At 44.4% G+C, this 22,756-nt stretch overlaps 2 protein-coding genes across 2 annotated transcripts in view; both read left to right on the top strand.

The window, feature by feature from the left end:
* Nucleotides 1–3,324, top strand: part of LOC120059086 (E3 ubiquitin-protein ligase HUWE1-like) — a 71,600-nt gene extending 68,276 nt beyond the window's left edge. Inside the window, exons 80-83 of the mRNA XM_039007879.1 lie at nt 747–864; nt 1,353–1,534; nt 1,834–2,024; nt 2,408–3,324. Coding sequence (XP_038863807.1) covers nt 747–864; nt 1,353–1,534; nt 1,834–2,024; nt 2,408–2,510 — 594 coding nt within the window. The 3' untranslated portion in view covers nt 2,511–3,324. The remainder of the gene's footprint in view (nt 1–746; nt 865–1,352; nt 1,535–1,833; nt 2,025–2,407) is intronic.
* A 15,998-nt stretch (nt 3,325–19,322) lies between these two features.
* The window catches only part of LOC120059590 (neural cell adhesion molecule L1-like), a 139,278-nt gene continuing 135,844 nt past the window's right edge, over nt 19,323–22,756 (top strand). Inside the window, exons 1-2 of the mRNA XM_039008721.1 lie at nt 19,323–20,033; nt 20,712–20,991. Coding sequence (XP_038864649.1) covers nt 19,323–20,033; nt 20,712–20,991 — 991 coding nt within the window. The remainder of the gene's footprint in view (nt 20,034–20,711; nt 20,992–22,756) is intronic.

Below are 22,756 nucleotides of genomic sequence, written 5' to 3'. Positions count from 1 at the left end.
CCCTCCATCTTCCTCTCTCTCTCTCATGTCCCTCCATCTTCCTCTCTCTCTCTCATGTCCCTCCATCTTCCTCTCTCTCTCTCATGTCCCTCCATCTTCCTCTCTCTCTCTCATGTCCCTCCATCTTCCTCTCTCTCTCTCTCTCATGTCCCTCCATCTTCCTCTCTCTCTCTCTCTCATGTCCCTCCATCTTCCTCTCTCTCTCTCTCTCTCATGTCCCTCCATCTTCCTCTCTCTCTCTCTCTCTCATGTCCCTCCATCTTCCTCTCTCTCTCTCTCTCTCATGTCCCTCCATCTTCCTCTCTCTCTCTCTCTCTCATGTCCCTCCATCTTCCTCTCTCTCTCTCTCATGTCCCTCCATCTTCCTCTCTCTCTCTCTCATGTCCCTCCATCTTCCTCTCTCTCTCTCTCATGTCCCTCCATCTTCCTCTCTCTCTCTCTCATGTCCCTCCATCTTCCTCTCTCTCTCTCTCATGTCCCTCCATCTTCCTCTCTCTCTCTCTCATGTCCCTCCATCTTCCTCTCTCGCTCTCTCATGTCCCTCCATCTTCCTCTCTCGCTCTCTCATGTCCCTCCATCTTCCTCTCTCTCTCTCTCATGTCCCTCCATCTTCCTCTCTCGCTCTCTCATGTCCCTCCATCTTCCTCTCTCGCTCTCTCATGTCCCTCCATCTTCCTCTCTCGCTCTCTCATGTCCCTCCATCTTCCTCTCTCGCTCTCTCATGTCCCTCTATCCTCCTCTCTCAGGTCCAGGAGTTTGGTGTGTGTGAGGTACGTGACCTGAAGCCTAACGGAGGCAACATCATTGTCACTGAGGAGAACAAGAAGGAGTACGTCCACCTGGTGTGTCAGATGAAGATGACTGGTGAGACCAGACACAACACCATCACACCTGACACATCAATCACATCTATTATAGAAATACCTTTTTCACAACGTAATTTACAGATACCCAGCCTTTAAAAGTACATCTTTAATTGGCATAGTACATTTGTGAACATTCAGTCAAATAGCCAGAGATATATATTATGCAGTTATACATGTCATACACTTGTTGGAGGTGGCCATGTATAATAGGAGCATACTTAGTCAAATGTACATCAAGACTTTGTCGGGAACACTGTCTGCAAAACATGAAGTATGCGCTTTTGACCTGTGTGCTGCAATACATATCTTTTTTTTACATTTAAGAAATCCTGTAAGATAGGGATGTCTGTTTTATGTGAACCTGCCTTTCTCATAGGTTGCTTGGCAGAACACATCTTGTCGTAGTGAAGTACTACTTGTGTAGCCTTGTAAGTGTTTAACTCTGTACTCCCCCTCTCTCTGTCGTCGTCCCCCCCCCCCCTGTAGGTGCCATCCGTAAGCAGCTGTCTGCCTACCTGGAGGGTTTCTACGAGATCATCCCCAAGAGGCTGATCTCCATCTTCACAGAGCAGGAGCTGGAGCTGCTGATATCTGGCCTGCCCACTATAGATATAGACGACCTCAAGGCCAACACAGAGTACCACAAGTACCAGTCCAGCTCCATACAGGTACATACATAGACGCACACACCAGGGGCATATTCATTAGGGCAAAATGTAGCGCAACATTTTGCAATGGAAAACAAAGATGAGTGGTTTTTTTATTGGACAAGTTCCGGTAGTCCCTCCCTTCTTTTTAGTCACTTGTCTTTAGTTTGGTGCCTGATGAATACGACCCAGGACCAACAATGTCCCACAATGCCAAATGATAGTTTGTTGGTTGTATTATATACTATGCATTCATATAGATGTGCTACTGGTCAGTGTAGTGAGGCTGTGACCCTGACCGTTCCTCCCCATCACCTCAGATCCAGTGGTTCTGGCGGGCCCTGCGTTCCTTCGACCAGGCGGACAGAGCCAAGTTCCTGCAGTTTGTGACGGGCACGTCCAAGGTTCCTCTGCAGGGCTTCGCAGCGCTGGAGGGCATGAACGGAATACAGAAGTTCCAGATCCACCGTGACGACCGCTCCACCGACCGCCTACCGTCAGCTCACACCTGGTAAAGACCTATACACCCACACAGCTCACCACACCTGGTAAAGACCTATACACCCACACAGCTCACCACACCTGGTAAAGACCTATACACCCACACAGCTCACCACACCTGGTAAAGACCTATACACCCACACAGCTCACCACACCTGGTAAAGACCTATACACCCACACAGCTCACCACACCTGGTAAAGACCTATACACCCACACAGCTCACACCTGGTACCATTAATGAATACTGATGGATTGATGTCAAAAGAATGTAGTTAGTTATGCATGTAGATCTGAAGTTTCCATTCAGCCAGGTCGATATGATAGAACAGGTACTCGGGTAAAGAGCTACCATTCTCTATTCCCTTACAAACCATTTGTCTCCTCTCCTGTAGCTTCAACCAGCTGGACCTCCCAGCCTACGAGAGCTATGAGAAGCTGAGGCACATGCTGCTGCTGGCCATTCAGGAATGCTCCGAGGGATTCGGACTGGCTTAGACCTACCCACACGGAGACTCAACACACACACACACACACAATTTAGACTTGCATACTCTGACAGATTCAAGCTGATGACACACACACACACAGACACATTGTCACACACACACTCGTACTATGATAGACATTACTGGATGACTGGAAAAATGGCCTCTAGACATACAACTGGTTCCTAATCCATATAAAGAAACAGACGGACCAGCAGAGCGGTATGATTAACTGACTGACTGATATTACCTACTACACACAGCGCCTCATGTCAATAGACACAGACCTGTGCCTGGTATGTCTCCCTTCCACATTAGAATGGCAGAAACCTGAGAGGGTGTATTGAGGATAAAAACCTGGACTAATATAAGACATTTTCTCCATTTAGTTTGATTTCTCTGTACAAAAGGTTTGGGAGTTTATTTTTCTTTGTTCTTCTCTGGCTGTGTAAAAAAAAAAAAAAAAAAAGGAGAAGGTTGTTTGTGTGTGAGAACAAGATGGTTATAAAACCTTTGGGGGAAAAAATGTTGGCTGTTTCTTTTTGCGAATTTGTGACCTCATAAGCCTTGAAGGGGGGTGACATTTTTATGGGGAAGAAGGAGAAAGAGAGAAAAAAAAGAAGTTTTGAAGAAATTCAAAGAAATGCACTTTTCAAAGTTTTGTGGCATTTAAGGAAGGAAAACAAATGATGAGAACGAGAAAGGAAAGGAGATGATGAAATTAACCACAAATTCTAGAGTATTTTTGGCTATTAAATCGCTGACCCCGCCTTGAGCTTTTGAATCAGAGTGAAATAACTACGTGAATAAATGCATAAAATGGAGTCCCATTTGTCTCTTAACATTATTATATATTGAAACCTATATCACCCTTCATCTGAAACAAGCTATAGCCAATCATACTTCATCTGAAACAAAATATAGCCAATCATACTTCATCTGAAACAAAATGTAGCCAATCATACTTCATCTGAAACAAAATGTAGCCAATCAAACTTCATCTGAAACAAAATATAGCCAATCATACTTCATCTGAAACAATATATAGCCAATCAAACTTCATCTGAAACAATATAGCCAATCATACTTCATCTGAAACAAGCTATAGCCAATCATACTTCATCTGAAACAAGCTATAGCCAATCATACTAGACCTTAATTATAAAAAGATGTACTGTTGTAATAGTGTGCTATTGCACTAATGCAAATGATTTGAAACAATTGTTTAATTTTGTGGAGGACCTCTTCCCTGAAGATTGTGTGCTCGTCCTTATGGTCATTTTGAATTGTCCTTGAGCGTTCCCTGGCAGAGCAAATTAAAACCAGTCATAGTGAACACCTCTCCGAAGAGCCTGGATGGGTCACAGCGTGGGACCAATCAGAATCTACCATCACAAGGTCACTCAAGTCCGCACTGCCCATCAGCAGAGAGAATCTTAATGAACACATGTAACAGAATTCCATGCAACATTTGAGCCAGGTTAATTGCCATGACACTTAGCTATGAGGAAAATGTGTTTCTGTTGTGTCTTTATCATGCTCCTCTCCTCCGTCCCCCCTGTACTGGCCTTTGCTATGTGTTAGTGGATACTGATGGACTGTACGACCCCTTACCAGACTGGCCTGTGAGGAGGCTGCAGAGAAAAGCAGGCAGCTGGAGCTAGAAACGCAAGCATTTCGCTACACCCGCAATAACATCTGCTAACATGTATGTGACCAATAAAATTTGATTCGATTTGAGCTGCGGTTCAGGATCTATTTGAGTTGTCTGGCCGACTCCTATGGCCATGTGTGATGTCGTGACAGCACAAATGGGTTTGGAACCAGGCTAGCTTTGTCCTGTTAAGACAGGCTGGTGCAACTAGCATGCTGAGATGACAGTGAATCAGACCTCCAGACACAGCTGTCTTGTCATGTAACACAGACGGTGCTAGCTAGTCTATTTGCCTGCAGCACTACTGGTCTGCAGTCTGGGTCTCAGCCTCACGGTCTCACTGCTGATGGAAGTGACAGGTCCAAGAGTGGGCCATTCATTTGGACAGGGTGGCAGTGAGTTGCATTTTGATTGTGGCATTTTGTCACATGGTTCATGTTGTGATTCATTCACCCCAGAAGGTATTGATTTGCAGCATCACTCTAGGATTCATCATGTGGTCATCTGGAGTGAGACCGGAATGACCACTGACTTTCCTGGTTAAATAAATGTTAAAAAATTAACACCACTACCTGTCTGTCCTCCATTGCAATATCCTCCTGTCCGGTTTCACATTTGAGCTGGTTCCTAATGATTTCCCCATGACTGATTGGTGATGAGATTGTTTTCTTCCTCATCAGCACCTGGTCAGAAGGACACAGAGGGAGAGACTGGTCATGTGGTCTGAGGTGTCTGCTGCTCTGACAGTGTAACCTGGTCCTCAAGGTAATAGCACACAGCAGTGTCTGATGTGTGAGACAGAATGAGACGCTAGCCGTCTGGACCAGGGCTCGGTTTCCCGATAGGGATGGAATTTAGGCTTAAGAGTGTTTTAACGATGCATCTGTCATTCCAATGGCCGAAAATGCAATATGCATTTCCCAAAACACCATGCAGAGAGAACTGTTGTTTGAGGCATGGGTTGATACTGATAGGATTGAAAGAATGGGAGCACTGCTCTCGGATCAGCTTTGTCCATTCAAATTTTACATTAACGTAATTATTTCTCAATACAGACGACAGATCAGCTTCTAGAGCGATCTTGCCACCTACCATTGCAAATGTTGTAGCGGCTTATTCTAATGCACACAATGCACTGAATCAAGATTTGGCACATAAACATGTTAAATTTGCTGAAAATAAACGCAGTTGACATTGTTTAAAAAAATAAATGTTTTAAAAGTCCTTTCACTGTCAACTACGTTTATTTTCTGTTAACTTAACATGTGTAAATATTTGTATGAACATAAGATTCAACAACTGAGACATAAACTGAACAAGTTCCACAGACATGTGACTAACAAATGGAATAATGTGCCCCTGAACAAAGGGGGGGGTCAAAATCACAAGTAACGGTCAGTATCTGGTGTGGCCACCAGCTGTGGTAAGTCCTGCCTTTGCATCAAATCTATTTATATAGCCCTTCTTACATCAGCTGATATCTCAAAGTGCTGTACAGACACCCAGCCTAAAACCCCAAACAGCAAGCAATGCAGGTGTAGAAGCACTTTGCAGTTCTCTTCATGGACTGCACCAGATATGCCAGTTCTTGCTGTGAGATGTTACCCCACTCTTCCACCAAGGCACCTGCAAGTTCCCAGACATTTCTGGGGGGAATGGCCCTCACCCTCCGATCCAACACGTCCCAGACATGCTCAATGGGATTGAGATCTGGGCTCTTCGCTGGCCATGGCAGAGCATTCCTGTCTTGCAGGAAATCACGCACAGAACGAGCAGTATGGCTGGTAGCATTGTCATGCTGGAGGGTCATGTCAGGATGAGCCTGCAGGAAGGGTACCACATGAGGGAGGAGGATGTCTTCCCTGTAATACACAGCGCAAACACAATAGCTCACTGGCTAACACCGTCAAACAAGCTCGGAACGAACACCCACAAGCTTACTATCCTTCGTTCAGTTTACTTTGGTCTACTCACTGAAACAGGAATGGAAGAGCTGTTACCATTCAAACAAATGTTTCTGTCAAACATATATCCCACCTTCATTACCTACTTGAGCCCTGCAGCCCACGTTGGCTTGCCTATCTTACAACTCAGAGCTTGCAAGCACAGCTTTTAAGGCATCAAAAGTTCACAACACTAAGAGCCCTGACCACTCGGTTTTGAAGTTTGACCAGGAGCACTCACTCCAGTTAGAGGCTGCATTATCAGGTATTGGAGCGTTGAGAGATGACGCACAACGGTTTCTACCACGAAACCACGATTCCAATAACCTCCGCGGTCAAAATAACTGTAAAGTACGTCGCCATCAAAACGACTACCGCGACAATCGACCTGTTCACTACGTTCCTGCGTCCAACCCACACAAAGTGTCAGAGCACAAGGGTAACAAAGGGTTGAAGGGCGATCAAAACGTAGACCAATGTTCTCCAGAAGTTCCAATACGTGAAGAACTAAAGAGAGAAAAAATTGAGAAAAGGGTAAAAGATAAGTCACAAGGACTAGATGGGGAATTACCGGGCACCAGGTCCGCAGGAATTAACACCCATGGCAAGGACGTTAAAATTCAAATTTCTCCCGCTCTCATTCAAGACCCTATCCAGGGCCCGCTTGATCAAGAAACAAGCCCACGGGCTTTGTCTATAGACTCTGATACAAAGGTTGCGAAGGGTTAGGATTAAGGTTAGAGGGACGCGAGAGAGAGGAGAATGGAGGGACGCAAGAGAGAGAGGTCAAACGCTTCGTTAAAGCCAAGCCCACTCAAAATCTGAAAAGTCGATCTGCTTCCACTTTGAACAGAAATGGCACATCACGTCGTTGCGAAAGACCACTCCAATTTGTGGGGAATATGTCCACTAAACACAAATCTATACGACCGTACCTGGAAACAGTCCTGGAGGACTGCTTAACTTGTCATGCGCTAATTGATTCGGGTGCGACAATATCACTCATCTCTCAAACATTGTTCGATGATCTCAAAAGAGTTTTGAAGCCAGCTAAACGTTGGTTAAAAGTGGAACGATTGCGACACTACACTTCGAGAGGTCACTCAGACTACCTCGCCTCTCACATTGAGAGTCATGTTGAAACTACACTTCAGGACGTATCACTCATTCACCCTGTGTATGTTACCAGCCTCGAAACTGTACCCCTGCTACTTGGAGCAGACTTGATGGATCGGTACTCCCACTGATGGATTGGAAAACCAACCAGGTACGGTCACAGGCCACAGTGCCTTCTCCACTGACCACACTGTCTTCCCCTAACGCTAGCTGCAACGCAGTCATTCACGAGGGGTATCTGTCGAAAGCACCCCTTGGGAAAAAGACGTTTAGAAACCTCTTGGTGCAGAATCCGATCCAAGGAGATATTACGATATCTCGACACATTCCATCAGCCAACCTGATTTTGACCATTCTTTTCATGATTTCAAGCCAGCTGTCTCTGTGAATGAGCAACTTCCCTCCTCCTTGCAGTTGTGCAATACGGTAGTTGAGATGAACTTCTCTTGCCCTTCAGACACTTCCGCAAGCACTGCGGGGGGGGGGGGGGGGGGGGGGGAGCATCATGTAAATGCTCTAATCATGAATTCCGGTAGAATATTGTTTCAGAACAAATTGGTAGGATATCTGGTCCCCTTGAGTACCAGTACCAATACCAGCAACAGTCAGTCCAGCTACAATCAGTAACAAGGTTAGAGACCTAACCAATCAAATTACCCTTGACAACAGCGACATAGTAGTTAGGAGTCACTCAGAGTGCAACACGGAGAAGGGAATCTCCAGTGCACTCTTCCAATGGTTAACACACATGCCACTAATTAATAGAATCCTCCATTCAGGAGGAAAATTATTAGAAGTCATGAACCATGATCACACCACGTACGACTGGTCCAATACTTAAAGGGTACATCCGTCGTGAGGTTAGCTCCTCCGTGGATAACACAGCTATGAAATAGACTTCATACCTATCGCCACTACAATAGTGGAAGACACAGTGACTTGTAGTAAAACCACTACAGACTCCCTCGACACCAATTCTGACTGACCTCCAGGCATTGACCTGAAAATTACCTGACTACGTCAGACTCATTTTGAGCAAGTTGTAATCTGCCTGGATACTTGGTTTTCTTCCCTTGACATGTGCGCTTGTGTAAGCATAAACGCACATGCACAACGGAACATCCAATTAGGATTTATGCTAGGATCACTTAAGGGTCCGAGCAAAATACCAGCCTTAGTAAAGTTGAACATTTACTTTGAGGCCTTTGACTCTACAGCTACAGTACTCACCAGTTTTCTTCCCAGAAGTCCATAGGTCATCCCTGTAGACTGCCCAAAACTAGTGCCTTACAGCTGTAGACTTACCATATAGTTATCAACTTAGGAATTTAGTGCCTAAGCAACACACCAAGTAGAAAAACCCTGGATTTGACATTAGAGACAATGCCATGATAGTAATTTTGCCAGGACATTGGACGTATATAGAACACTGTCCAATTAGATGATTTTTGTGTGAGAACTATGTTTTGTATATCTTTTGTTTATGCTTTCATTGCTTTTCAGTTCAGTTCCTTTGACACTTAGGAAGTGATAGAGCCATAAACAAAGTCCCCATACAACCATCACTTACGCCACAACGGCACTCATTGGGGAATGAATGTAATTATATATATTTTGTTAGTGTGTGTGCGTTGTTAACATCTGCCTAAGTTACTGCCCAGATCTTCCAGTCTGGATGACCAGACGACGGGTCCAGAACGGCGATCCCAAATCCGGACACCCACTGCCCCTCCTTGTGGCGGCCTGCCCCGCTGTCAGAGAGCCTACCAAGGTAAACCACCAGAGGGGGGGACCGCAACGACGATCACCAACCAGGACATCCCCTGGCCCTTCCTGTGGTACTTTGCAGCTTCCAGGAAACCTACCAAGGTAAACCACGAGAGGGGGACCGCGATCACCAACCGGACATCAACTGCCCATCCTTGTGGTGGACTGCTCCGCTTTCAGAGAGCCTACCAAGTTCAACCACCAAAGGGGACTGCAACGATGATCTACAAACAGGACATCACGTGGTCATTATCTTTATGTTGATTTGTAACTTGCAGGATATATACAAGATCCAAACCACCAGGGGGGGACTGTCATGACATGGCCCTCTTTGGGTATAGCAAGTGCCTTCCCCCGCTCTCCCTCTTAAACCCAGGTTCTGTTATCAGGTCGTAAATTCCTAGAGGAGACTCTCTCCCTCCTGCAGTATAGAGAGAGAAAGCTTCACAGTAGAACAAAGGAATTTCTTCTACCTCACAGAACTTAAGAACTGAACAATATTGGCAACTTTATTTGTTGTCAACTTTGTTCTGAAGTTATCAGAGGTCACAGAGAGACGGATAAAAGGTGTGATAATGTTTAGTGGGTATCTTCTGTGTATAAAAAGATGCAGGAGGGCAAAAATGCCCACTTTCCCTCTTACCTCCACATCTCTCTCCCCCCATCCTCCATCCCCCATCTTCCCTCCCTCTCCTCTATCTCTAGCCTTGTCTCATAGCAAACTCCCGTTACCGGCTTTAGCGTGGAATTTTTGTCCCACTTGAGAACTTGCTTCTACAACAGAGGGAACTCTTCCACTAGTACTTTGCACGCTTCTAGAGAATCCCCCTCATACAGCCAGCCATCATTCTCTGATGGCTTGTTGCACCGTGTGTGTGTTTGGCTTTGTTTAGACAGGCAGCCCAATTCTGATATTTCTACCACTAGTTGGTCTTTTGACCAATCTCATTAGATCTTTTTCAGAGCTGATCTGATTGGTCAAAATACCAATTTGTGGGAAAAAATATCATAATTAGGCTCCCTGTCTAAACACGGTGTGTGTGGCTCTGACTGGCTAGTACCCCTTCAGCCCCCAGGAGGATACCAAAACATGGTTGGTGGGTGACAGAAACAAATCTTTATAACCTTTATGCTTGAGCCGAAAATGTGGTTGGATGCTCCATATGAAGGGTGTGACGCAATCGCGGAGCCTCCAATCCCTAACCTTAAAATAGCCTTTGTCATCGTGGGGATGTGGGAAATGTACCCACAAGGGAGAATTTTCTTTGTTTTACTATCGCTGTGGAGACTTTTAGGGATTACCGGTACCCACAAGGATAGCAATACAAGCACACACACACACACAAACAGGCTATTGGCCACACATGATTTAGACTGAGTGAAGGCATCAGCTACGGTGTGCGGGCAGCTTGGGGATTTAGTTTCACCGATTAAAGTAGAAAATAATTTGTCGCTTCACACTGGGATTTAGCTGGAAGATGAATGAGGGAATTTACCTTGTCAATGCACTGTGCTGCCAGTTTCACAATATATTTTGAGTAATTGTGTTGATAACAATTGTGGTTCTACAGTACACCTACTCCAGGGTTTTTATATTTACTACATTAGTGAAGACATCAAAACTATGAAATAACTCATATGGAATCATGTAAACAAATCAAAATATATTTTAGATTCTTCAAAGTAGCCACCCTTTGCCTTGATGACAGCTTTGCACACTCTTGGCATTCTCTCAACCAGCTTGATGAGGTAGTCACCTGGGATGCATTTCAATTAACAGGTGTGCCTTGTTAAAAGTACATTTGTGGTATTTCTTTCCCTCTTAATGTGTTTGAGCAAATCAGTTGTGTTGTGACAAGGTAGGGGTGGTATACAAAAGACAGCCCTATTTGTTTATTGACCAAGTCCATATTATGGCAAGAACAGCTCAAGTAAGCAAAGAGAAATGACAGTCCATCATTACTTTAAGACATAAAGGTCAGTCAATATGGGACATTTCAATAACTTTGAAAGTTTCAAGTGCACTTGCAAAAACCATCAAGCTCTATGATGAAACTAGCTCTCATGAGGACCGCCACATGAAAGGAAGACCCAGAGTTACCTCCGCTGCAGAGGATAAGTTCATTAGAGTTACCAGCCTCAGAAATTGCAGCCCAAATAAATGCTTCACAGAGTTCAAGTAACAGACACATATCAATATCAACTGTTTCGAGAAGACTACCTGAATCAGGCCTTCATGGTCGAATTTCTGCAAAGAAACCACTATTAAAGGACACCAATAAGAAGAAGAGACTTGCTTGGGCTAAGAAACACGAGCAATGGACAGTAGACCGGTGGAAATCTGTCCTTTTGGTCTGATGAATCCAAATTTGAGATTTTTGCTTCCAACCGCTGTGTCTTTGTGAGACGCAGAGTAGGTGAACGGATGATCTCTGCATGTGTGGTTCCCACCGTGAAGCATGGAGGAGGAGGTGTGATGGTGTGGCCGTGCTTTGCCGGTGACACTGATTGTGATTTATTTAGAATTCAAGGCACACTTAACCAGCATGGCTACCACAGCATTCTGCAGCGATACGCCATCCCATGTGGTTTGGGCTTAGTGGGACTATCATTTGTTTTTCAACAGGACAATGACCCAACAACTCCAGGCTGTGTAAGGGCTATTTGACCAAGAAGGAGGGTGAGGGAGTGCTGCATCAGATGACCTGGCCTCCACAATCACCCGACCTTGACCCAATTGAGATGGTTTGGGATGAGTTGGACCGCAGAGTGAAGGAAATGCAGCCAACAAGTGCTTGAACTCCTTCAAGACTGTTGGAAAAGCATTCCAGGTGAAGCTGGTTGAGAGAATCCCAAGAGTGTGCATGATTCCGTATGTGTTATTTCATAGTTTTGATGTCTTTCTATTATTCTACAATGTAAAAAAGAGTAAAAATAAACAAATACACTTTAATGAGTCGGTGTGTCCACATTTTTGACTGGTGCTGTACATGTCTCATGCATACAGTATCTGTTGCTGTTTTTATGACAGATGAGTGGATGCTCTTTTTTTAATCACACAGTACTGACAGTCTAATAATGTGTTGTGATAGTTGATTTAATCACACAGTACTGACAGTCTAATAATGTGTTGTGATAGTTGATTTAATCACACAGTACTGACAGTCTAATAATGTGTTGTGATAGTTGATTTAATCACACAGTACTGACAGTCTAATAATGTGTTGTGATAGTTGATTTAATCACACAGTACTGACAGTCTAATGTGTTGTGATAGTTGATTTAATCACACAGTACTGACAGTCTAATGTGTTGTGATAGTTGATTTAATCACACAGTACTGACAGTCTAATAATGTGTTGTGATAGTTGATTTAATCACACAGTACTGACAGTCTAATGTGTTGTGATAGTTGATTTAATCACAGTACTGACAGTCTAATAATGTGTTGTGATAGTTGATTTAATCACACAGTACTGACAGTCTAATAATGTGTTGTGATAGTTGATTTAATCACACAGTACTGACAGTCTAATAATGTGTTGTGATAGTTTATTTAATCACACAGTACTGACAGTCTAATAATGTGTTGGGATAGTTGATTTAATCACACAGTACTGACAGTCTAATAATGTGTTGTGGTAGTTTACTTATTGTTTCTTCACATATTCAAATTATTTATAGATACAGTATGTATGGTGTAAATAGTGGGCATATTGCAATGAGCTGCACTGTATTACTGTTTCCAGTAGGTGATGGATTTTGATTTGATTTGATTAGGATTCCCATTAGTTGACGCCAATGGTGACAGCTAGTCTTACTGGGGTCCAACACAACGAAAAATACATTACAGACAAAACATTTTACAGTTGACATACCTTTAAAAACATGAACATGTAATGTGTGTGTGTGCTCATCTGACAGTTACACATGTCAATACATACACTCAACAAGTAGGTCACATGGGGGAGAGGCGTTGCTTTGTTTGTTTTTTGAAACCAGGTTTGCTGTTCACTTGTGCTATATGAGATGGAAGGGAATTCCATGCAATATTTGCTCTGTATAATACTGTACATTTCTTTGAATTTGTTCTGCAAGATCATGATGTTGTACTGCAGGACAGATTGGATTAAACCATTTCAATGTGGTTCGTTTCTAGCAGGGTTGGGATTAATCCAGGAAGTACACTGAAATTAAAATGATCTGCAATGCTTTTCAATGACGAAAATTCGGAATTGGAATTTCTTTCTGAATTGACTGGAATTAAAAGAGAATTGACCCCAACCCTGGTTTCTAGCCTGGTCATTCAATTTTCCTGTGTATTCTTATCACCTGTCTGTTCTGTGTTTTTCCAAGTTCAACCATTTCTAAGGGTTGAACGAACAGTTGAAGAATTTGAATCAATTCTTGTCTGGTAAGTATTGATACTTTTGATCATGTAGTGACACCTGCTCATCCAACATCTCAATCCATAATCAAGGGCATTAATATGGATTTGGTCCCCCCTTTGCTGTTATAACAGCCTCCACTCTTCTGGGAAGGCTTTCCACTAGATGTTTGAACATTGCTGTGGGTACTTGCTTCCATTCAGCCACAATAGCATTTGTGAGGTCGGGAACTGATGTTGAGCGATTAGGCCGGGCACGCAGTCGGCGTTCCATTTCATCCCAAAGGTGTTCGATGAGGTTGAGGTCAGGGTTCTGTGCAGGCCAGTCAAGTTCTTCCAAACCATTTCTGTATGGACCTCACTTTGTGCATGGGGGCATTGTCATGCTGAAACAGGAAAGGGCCTTCCTTAAACTGTTGCCACAAAGTTGGAAGCACAGAATCGTCTACAATGTCATGGTATGCTGTAGCGTTAAGATTTCCCTTCACTGGAACTAAGGGGCCTGAACCATAAAAAACGGCCCCAGACCATTATTCCTCCTCTGCCAAACTTTACAGTTGGCATTATGCATTGGGGCAGGTAGTGTTCTTCTGGAATCCATCAAACTCAGATTCGTCTGTCGGACTGCCAGATGGTGAAGCTTGACTCATCACTACAGAGAACGCGTTTCCACTGCTCCAGAATCCAATGGCGACAAGCTTTACACCACTCCAGCCGACGCTTGGCATTGCTTGGCATAGGGTGCTCCTGACGAAAAGTTATTGTGCTGACGTTGCTTCCAGAGGGAGTTTGGAACTCGGTAGTGTTGTATCTTTGGCTATGCCGGATTAAGTGATATGACATGCTATTCTATAAAATCATTTCTCTCTAATTAATATTACCTGATTAAGCTAATCATGTAAATGTAATTAACTAGACAGTTGGGGCACCACGAAAGAATGTTTAGAGCTGTTATCTTCCGAATAAACTCTTAAAGACCTAGTAATCTTTTACATCAGTAGCAGTCAATATTTAATCATCACTTTATTTAGTCTCATCTGAAAGTTGTAATTTCTTGGTTATCTTCACGAACCCTGGCTAACAAGTTGAATCAGCAATACAAAATTTGGTTTAATTATTTATTTCCTAAATACCTAAATAATCACACAGAATTACATATGCACAGAATGTATCATACCTTGATTACAAATTATGTCATAAAGGAAAATGTCCCTAGCGGACGGAATAGATATGACAGCTGGTTACACAAAGAAAGGGGGTTGGGTTTGAGTGAAAGAGCGGGAAGACTGAGGAGCAAAAAGGTTTTGTGTCTCTATCGGGCCATAGACAGCTATGCTATCGTAAATACAGTATCTTATGCATTCTAAATAACCGCCCATTTGAAAAAGGAAAATGCAATAAATATTTACTCTGAGCTGCGCTTCGGTAGATTGGTCGTAGATAGAAGGCGGGTTGGTCCAGCATGGATCTCTGGTCCTCTGAAGAATGTCTAGTGGTGAACTGGAGCGTGGTAGAATGGATACTCTGTCCGTCCTCTCCTAGCCCTCGTTCAGCGGGTGGAGAGGGTATCACTTCTTTAGTGAATAAGAGTTCAAAGTTCATACCAAGTTGCCATGCTATATGCTCAAGCTATATTCTGGCTGGTATAGTCGAAATTCATCCTTTCGGCGTGTCGATAGTCACCTTCACATTGAACACGATGCTAATTTCGTTAGGTTATTATCTGAGCCTTTTTAACATAGGACCGTCGTCCTCACGTCCTCGGAACAGGAAGTTGAATTTTCATCAACGGGTTTATATAGTGGTGAAAGAAGGGCGTGTTTCATAGTTTACAACCCATGTCTGTTCACTTGGGCGGGGCCTCTGAGTGAGCAGAGTGGTGTTCTTATGACAAACCGTTCTCTCATTAAGAAGCTAAAAATTACATTTCATTTTTTCACAAATAGTTTCATATTTAAACATTTAAATTGCACAACAACTCCATGTGAATCTGATAACTAGAATGTGAAGATTTTCCAAGATACAGTTTATGTCGTCCTATCATCAGTAATAATGTCTCAGACGCCAACTGATCAGACATCATATTCATTAAGTACCAACGCATATTTTCAACTGGTTGGATTACCGAAATATGATTCAGGTTCCCACCTTTTGATGTTACCAGACTCTCTATGTTAACAAAGGGATTTTCAATAGTCACATCGGTAGAGTAGAGAGAAGAAAAAGGGGAAAGGTATTTATGGGGGTCATAAACCTCCCCCAACAGGTCAACGTCATGACAGTAGTGAGTGTTGCAACCAAGGACAGACAATTTTTACATGCTACTCGCTTCAGCACTTGGCGGTTCCGTTCTGCGAGATTGTGTGGCCTACCACTTTGTGGCTGAGCCATTATTGCTCCTAGACGTTTCTACTTCACAATAACAGCACTTAGGGGCAGCTCTAGCCGGGCAGAAATTTACGAACTGACTTGTTGGAAAGGTGGCATCCTATGATGGTGCCACGTTGAAAGTCACTGAGCTCACTGAGCTTTTCTTTGGAGATTGCATGGCTCTGTGATCAATTTTACACACCTATCAGCAACGGGAGTGGCTGAAATAGCCAAATCCACTAATTTGAAGGGGTGTCCACATACTTTGTATACAGTGCATTTGTAAAGTATTCAGACCTCTTGACCTTTTCCACATTTTATTCTAAAATCAATTAAATAAAAATGTCCTCGTCAATCTACACACAATTCCCAATAATTACAAAGTGAAAACAGACCCTTTGCTATGAGACTCAATTGAGCTCAGGTGCATCCTGTTTCCATTGATTGTCCTTGAGCTGTTTTAACAACTTGATTGGAGTCCACCTGTGGTAAATTCAATTGATTGGACATGATTTGGAAAGGCACACACCTGTCTATATAAGGTCCCACAGTTGACAGTGCATGTCAGAGCAAAAACCAAGCCATGAGATCAGACGATTTATCCGTAGAGCGACGAGACAGGATTGTGTCGGGCCACAGTTCTGGGGAAGGATACCAAAACATTTCTGCAGCATTGAAGGTCCCCAAGAACGCAGTGGCCTCCATCATTCTTTTATGGAAAGATTTGAGAACTTTTCCTGGAGCTGGCCGCCCGGCCAAACTGAGCAATCGGGGGAGAAGGGCCTTGGTCAGGGAGGTGACCAAGAACCCGATGGTCACTCTGACAGAGCTCCAGAGTTCTTCTGTGGAGATGGGAGAACCTTCCAGAAGGACAACCATCTCTGCAGCACTCCACCAATCAGGCCTTTATGCTAGAGTGGCCAGACAGAAGTCACTCCTCAGTAAAAGGCACATGACAGACCGGTTGGAGTTTGCCAAAAGGCACCTAAAGGACTCGCAGACCATGAGAAACAAGATTCTCTGGACTGATGAAACCAAGATTGAACTCTGGCCTGAATGCCAAGCGTCACATCTGGAGGAAACCAGGCACCGCTCATCACCTGACCAATACCATCCCTACGGTGAAGCGTGGTGGCAGCATCGTGCTGTAGGGATGTTTTTCAGCGGCAGGGACTGGGAGACTAGTCCGGACCGAGGGAAAGATGAACAGAGCAAAGCACGGGGAGATCGTTGATGAAAACCTGCTCCAGAGCACTCAGGACCTCAGATTGGGACGAAGGTTCACCTCCCAACAGGTAGCTGGATCGAATCCCCTGGCTGACAAGGTACAAATCTGTCGTTCTACCCCTGAACAAGGCAGTTAACCCACTGTTCCCTGATAGGCCGTCATTGTAAATAAGAATTTGTTCTTAACTGACTTGCCTAGTTAAATAAAGGTAAAACATTTTTTTTAAACAGGACAATGACCATAAGCACACAGCCAAGACAACGCAGGAGTGGCTTCGGGACAAGTCTCTGAATGTCCTTGAGTGGACCAGCCAGAGCCCGGACTTGAACCTGATCAAACATCTCCGGAGAGACCTGAAAATAGCTGTGCAGCGACGATCCCCATCTAACCTGACAGAGCTTGAGAGGATCTGCAGAGATGAATGGGAGTAACTCCCCAAATACAGGTGTGCCAAGCTTGTAGCGTCATACCCAAGAAGACTCAAATGGATTAAATCTACACACAATAAATACCCCATAATGACAAAGTAAAAACAGGTTTTTAGAAATATCACATTTACATGAGTTTGAGTATTCAGACCCTTTAGTTCTTTGTTGAAGAACCTTTGGCAGTGTGATTACAGCCTTGAGAGTAAACGCTGTAACGTAACAAAATGTGGAAAAGGTGAAGGGGTCTGAATACTTCCCGAATGCGTAATTACTGAAGATAAAACAAAAAAACCTCCTGAAAGCATTTGATATCTCATTCAATAGGCTACTTCCACTAGACTGTGAAGCCACAACACTTAGCACTCGTCTCTCCTGATGGTTTTAGATGGAGGGAGAGAGGAAACTACGGTTCTAGAGCAGCTCATTAATAAACAGTACTTAGTGTGTGTTGGAGGCAGAATGCTCTCAGACTAATACAGCACTGCTCTCCCAGATAAATCACAATATTACTGCACTCTCTCACCATAAGAGAGAGAAATGAGAGAGAGAGAAATTATAAAAGCAGGGGGGAGCAGGATACTGAGAATGAAATGAAAGGGGACCACATAGTGAGTGAGTTCATTACTGTAATTGGTTTAATGTTCCCAATTGGCAAAATGGGCAATATTTTCTTAATGGCAGAATGGGCTTAAGTTAAGTGTGTTATTTTGCTGGGAATTGATGACAGTGATGAACCATTCCCTTTGGCACAGTGGCACAGCCTTGCATTTTCATTAATTCACACTGACTCAACTCCTATGATCCTACTCCAAGTGCATTCTGCATTGGGAGTGCCTAGTCTTGTGTTGCCATCCTTGACGTCAGACATTCTAAGAGGACTTAGGCACCTCCTAGCCTCGGAAGCCCGTCTCATTCACATGTGAGAAGCCTGGGCTTCCGAGGCCAGGGTGTGCCCAACAACGCCTCTTAGGGGGCCTGACGCCAATCTTAGATTTTTGGAGGGGGGATAATTTCTTATCCTATATTTTATGTTTTTTTTTCTCCATTGATTGCACATTTTAGTCTAGGACTAGCTGTCCCCATAGGAGAACCCTTTGAAGAAGCCTTTTTGGTTCCAGGAGGAAACCCAAAAGGGTTCTACTTGGAACCCTAAAAAATTCTCCAATAGGGACAGCCGAAGAACCCTTTCGTCTAAGAGTGTACAGTATGGCATACATTGACAGTAAAATTATAATGCTTTTATGAAATTAATTGAACCTTTGTTTTTTAGGCTTGCAGTAAAAAACAATCTTTGACATATCATTTCTTGTATCCTATGTTTCCATGGTACAGAGACTGATCAGAAAATGACCCCTTCAGCACTGACAGTATATCAAATGTTTGGAGGGGTGTTATAGCTGTGTTCCAAACGGCACGCTGTTTCCTACAGGGAATAGGGTGCCATATATACTGAGTATACCAAACATCATATACTGAGTATACCAAACATTATATACTGAGTATACCAAACATTAGATACTGAGTTTACCAAACATCATATACTGCGTATACAAAACATTATATACTGAGTATACAAAACATTATATACTGAGTATACCAAACATTATATACTGAGTATACAAAACATTATATACTGAGTATACAAAACATTATATACTGAGTATACCAAACATTATATACTGAGTATACCAACCATTATATACTGAGTATACCAAACATCATATACTGAGTATACCAAACATCATATAATGAGTATACCAAACATTATATACTGAGTATACCAAACATTATATACTGAGTATACCAAACATTAGGAACCCCTTCTTTCCTTAGGAGAGAGATGGGGTTCTCTCTGGATCGCATGGCTCTCTGGGTTGCTGGACTCTCTGGATCGCATGGCTCTCTGGGTTGCTGGACTCTCTGGATCGCATGGCTCTCTGGGTCACGGGACTCACTGGATCGCTGGGCTCTCTGGGTCGCTGGGCTCTCTGGATCGCTGGGCTCTCTGGGTCACTGGACTCACTGGATCGCTGGGCTCTCTGGATCGCTGGGCTCACTGGATCGCTGGGCTCTCTGGGTCGCTGGACTCACTGGATCGCTGGGCTCTCTGGATCGCTGGACTCACTGGATTGCTGGGCTCTCTGGATCGCTGGGCTCTCTGGATCGCTGGGCTCACTGGATCGCTGGACTCACTGGGTCGCTGGACTCACTGGATCGCTGGGCTCTCTGGATCGCTGGACTCACTGGATCGCTGGACTCACTGGATCGCTGGGCTCTCTGGGTCGCTGGGCTCTCTGGGTCGCTGGACTCACTGGATCGCTGGACTCACTGGATCGCTGGACTCACTGGATCGCTGGGCTCTCTGGATCGCTGGGCTCTCTGGATCGCTGGACTCACTGGATCGCTGGACTCACTGGATCGCTGGACTCTCTGGATCGCTGGGCTCTCTGGATCGCTGGGCTCACTGGATCGCTGGACTCACTGGATCGCTGGGCTCTCTGGATCGCTGGGCTCTCTGGATCGCTGGGCTCTCTGGATCGCTGGGCTCTCTGGATCGCTGGACTCTCTGGATCGCTGGGCTCTCTGGATCGCTGGACTCACTGGGCTGAGCTGGACTCATTGGACTCAGCTAGTCATCAGGTACATGTACTTTTGTTACAGTACACACGCACGCACACACACAGTTGGACCTAACCTCCCAATCCTGACACAGAACAGTAGTGACACTTTCTTTCTAGTTTAAAGGTCAGGGTGTATCTGAAGCTGAATAGTCCTCCACCTCTCAGGTCAAATGTGCATCCCAAATGACACCCTGTTATCTATGGGCCCTAGTCAAAAGTAGTGCACTATACAGGGAATAGTGTGCCGTAGGGCTCTGGTCAAAAGTAATGCATTATATAGGGAATAGGGTGCCATTTGAGATGCACACTAAATCTCCATTCCTTCTCACTTTGACATCATACCTGCTCTCTGCCACTGTACCCTTAGTCCCATACCCTCTAACCCTCACTCACCTAGCCCTCTCAAACAGGCCTCTCTCGCTCTCTCTTTTTCTCTCACTCTCATTCCCTCGGGCGCCTTACCTGGCCTGGCACTATGTGTTCTCTCTGTGGCATTTCAAAGAAGCCAGGTGGCCACCTGATTCCCACTGTTTGGTCACCTGGCCAGATCGAATCCACCTCTGGAGCCTGCCCTCATCCCCCAGCTGGCCACACCCCAAGAGGAAAGAAATCAGAGAGACAGATGGTCCGGCCAGCTGGAGTATGACCTACACAAGGTTGGACTATACAACACCCCATCAGCCTGGGACCTCATCAGCCTGGGATCCTCATCAGCCTGGGATCCTCATCAGCCTGGGACCTCATCAGCCTGGGACCTCATCAGCCTGGGATCCTCATCAGCCTGGGATCCTCATCAGCCTGGGATCCTCATCAGCCTGGGACCTCATCAGCCTGGGATCCTCATCAGCCTGGGATCCTCATCAGCCTGGAACCTGGCCTGGAACAGGGCAGGCATGGAGAGCCAAATGTCCAGGCACAATGCTCCAAGGAGCTAGTGAAGATGGGGGAGGGAGCGAGTGTGGTGGGCACGACTACATGTCAGCCCTCCTACAGTACCTCTGGACCATCATTATTCCACATGCAATGCAGTGAACAACTATATTAGACGTAGTTTTTAGACAATTTGGATCATTTCTCTTTCTCGCTATGCTATGCTATTTAGAGAGACGAAGGGTTGTTGAGAGACTACAGTATACCTTTGAAATACATTTTTGCGCCTGTTATTTTTCACGAGGGAATTAAACATAATAGTAGAACAGAGATAAAAAAAGACAGACAAGATGTACAAAGACGCCGGTGTCTCAAGACAGTTTCATGTAAGATTTTATTTATTTTTTATTTCCCTCTCTTTTTTATTCAGGCAGATGAAGACAATCTGTTCTGACAAGGAATAGCCTGATTACTACTGCTGTTGTTGTTGTTGCTGAATCCTTGGCTACTGGTAGTTGATCTTTCATTGTCCCTCAGTCATCAGATCATATGTAAAATTGAAATAATTAGAGGGTTACAGAGGCCATTCTTGACTCAGGATATGACAATTATTATCCTGAGTCAAGATTTATTGTCCTTTCCTGACTCTGTCCAGATGGTCCTCTGTAACCCAAGTTTGTTCTGATAGTTCAATGACAAATTCTGTGCAAAACCTGCCTGCTTTGCATATCAATGATGTGCATAGATAACTCAAATATTCTCAACCACTAACTAAAACATTATGAGTCATGTTAATTTAATAATGTAGATCTCTCCTCTCCTCTCTACTGTCTCCTCACCTCTCCTCTCCTCTCTACTCTACTGTCTCCTCTCCTCTCTGTCTCCTCTCTACTCTACTGTCTCCTCTCTGTCTCCTCTCCACTCTACTCTACTGTCTCCTCTCCTCCCTCTCCTCTCTACTCTACTGTCTCCTCTCTACTCTACTGTCTCCTCTCCACTATACTGTCTCCTCTCCTCCCTCTCCTATCCACTCTACTCTACTGTCTCCTCTCCACTCTACTGTCTCCTCTCCACTCTGTCTCCTCTCCTCTCTGTCTCCTCTCTACTCTACTGTCTCCACTCCACTCTGTCTCCTCTCCTCTCCACTCTACTGTTTCCTCTCCTCAACTCCTCTCCCCTGTCCCCCAGTTAGTGACAATAATAATCATTCTTTATTATATGTCAGAGAGCAGCGGATTCATAAAAGGCTGTTGCTACTTGCATGTGGTAAACATGCTTAATAAATGTGTTTATGAGAGTGCAGTGTTGGGCTTCTTCACAAATGGCACCCTTCCCTATATAATGCACTACCATAGAGTAGTGCAATATGACTATGTAGGAAATAGGGTGCCATTTGAGATGTCCCCTTGGTCATATCTGACAGACAGACAGGGCAGCACTCTGTGGGTTGTAGGAGGAAGCTAAATCAGAGTAATTTCCCTTCAATTAGTGAGTGATTAACGCCGGGTCAAGACGGCTGGGTGACCTTATAGCCACATAATGACTTTAACCCGATCAATGGAGAGAGCATTGAGAGAGCAGAGAGCCATGGAGGCAGAAACACAGCAGCTAAATCAGCTCAGGCACCCTCACTAGGAACTGACTGGCTCACTAAAGAGTGCTAGCTACATCCGTCGCTCTGCCTCTTTCAGTTTCTCGCTCAAACACTCTCTTTTCCTTTTTTCTCTCTTTTCTTTCTTTCCCTCTCCAACACTCTTTCTTTCTTTCTCCAACACACACTCAGTCTCTCTCTCTTTCACTCGCTCTGGCTGGAATCCTATCTTCAGATTTGACATGCGTAACTAGTTTTTCGTACAAATCTCTGATTGACCT

Source organism: Salvelinus namaycush, chromosome 14 (assembly GCF_016432855.1).
Source record: "Salvelinus namaycush isolate Seneca chromosome 14, SaNama_1.0, whole genome shotgun sequence".
NCBI lineage: Eukaryota > Metazoa > Chordata > Actinopteri > Salmoniformes > Salmonidae > Salvelinus > Salvelinus namaycush.
This window is presented reverse-complemented; position numbering and strand designations above follow the sequence as displayed.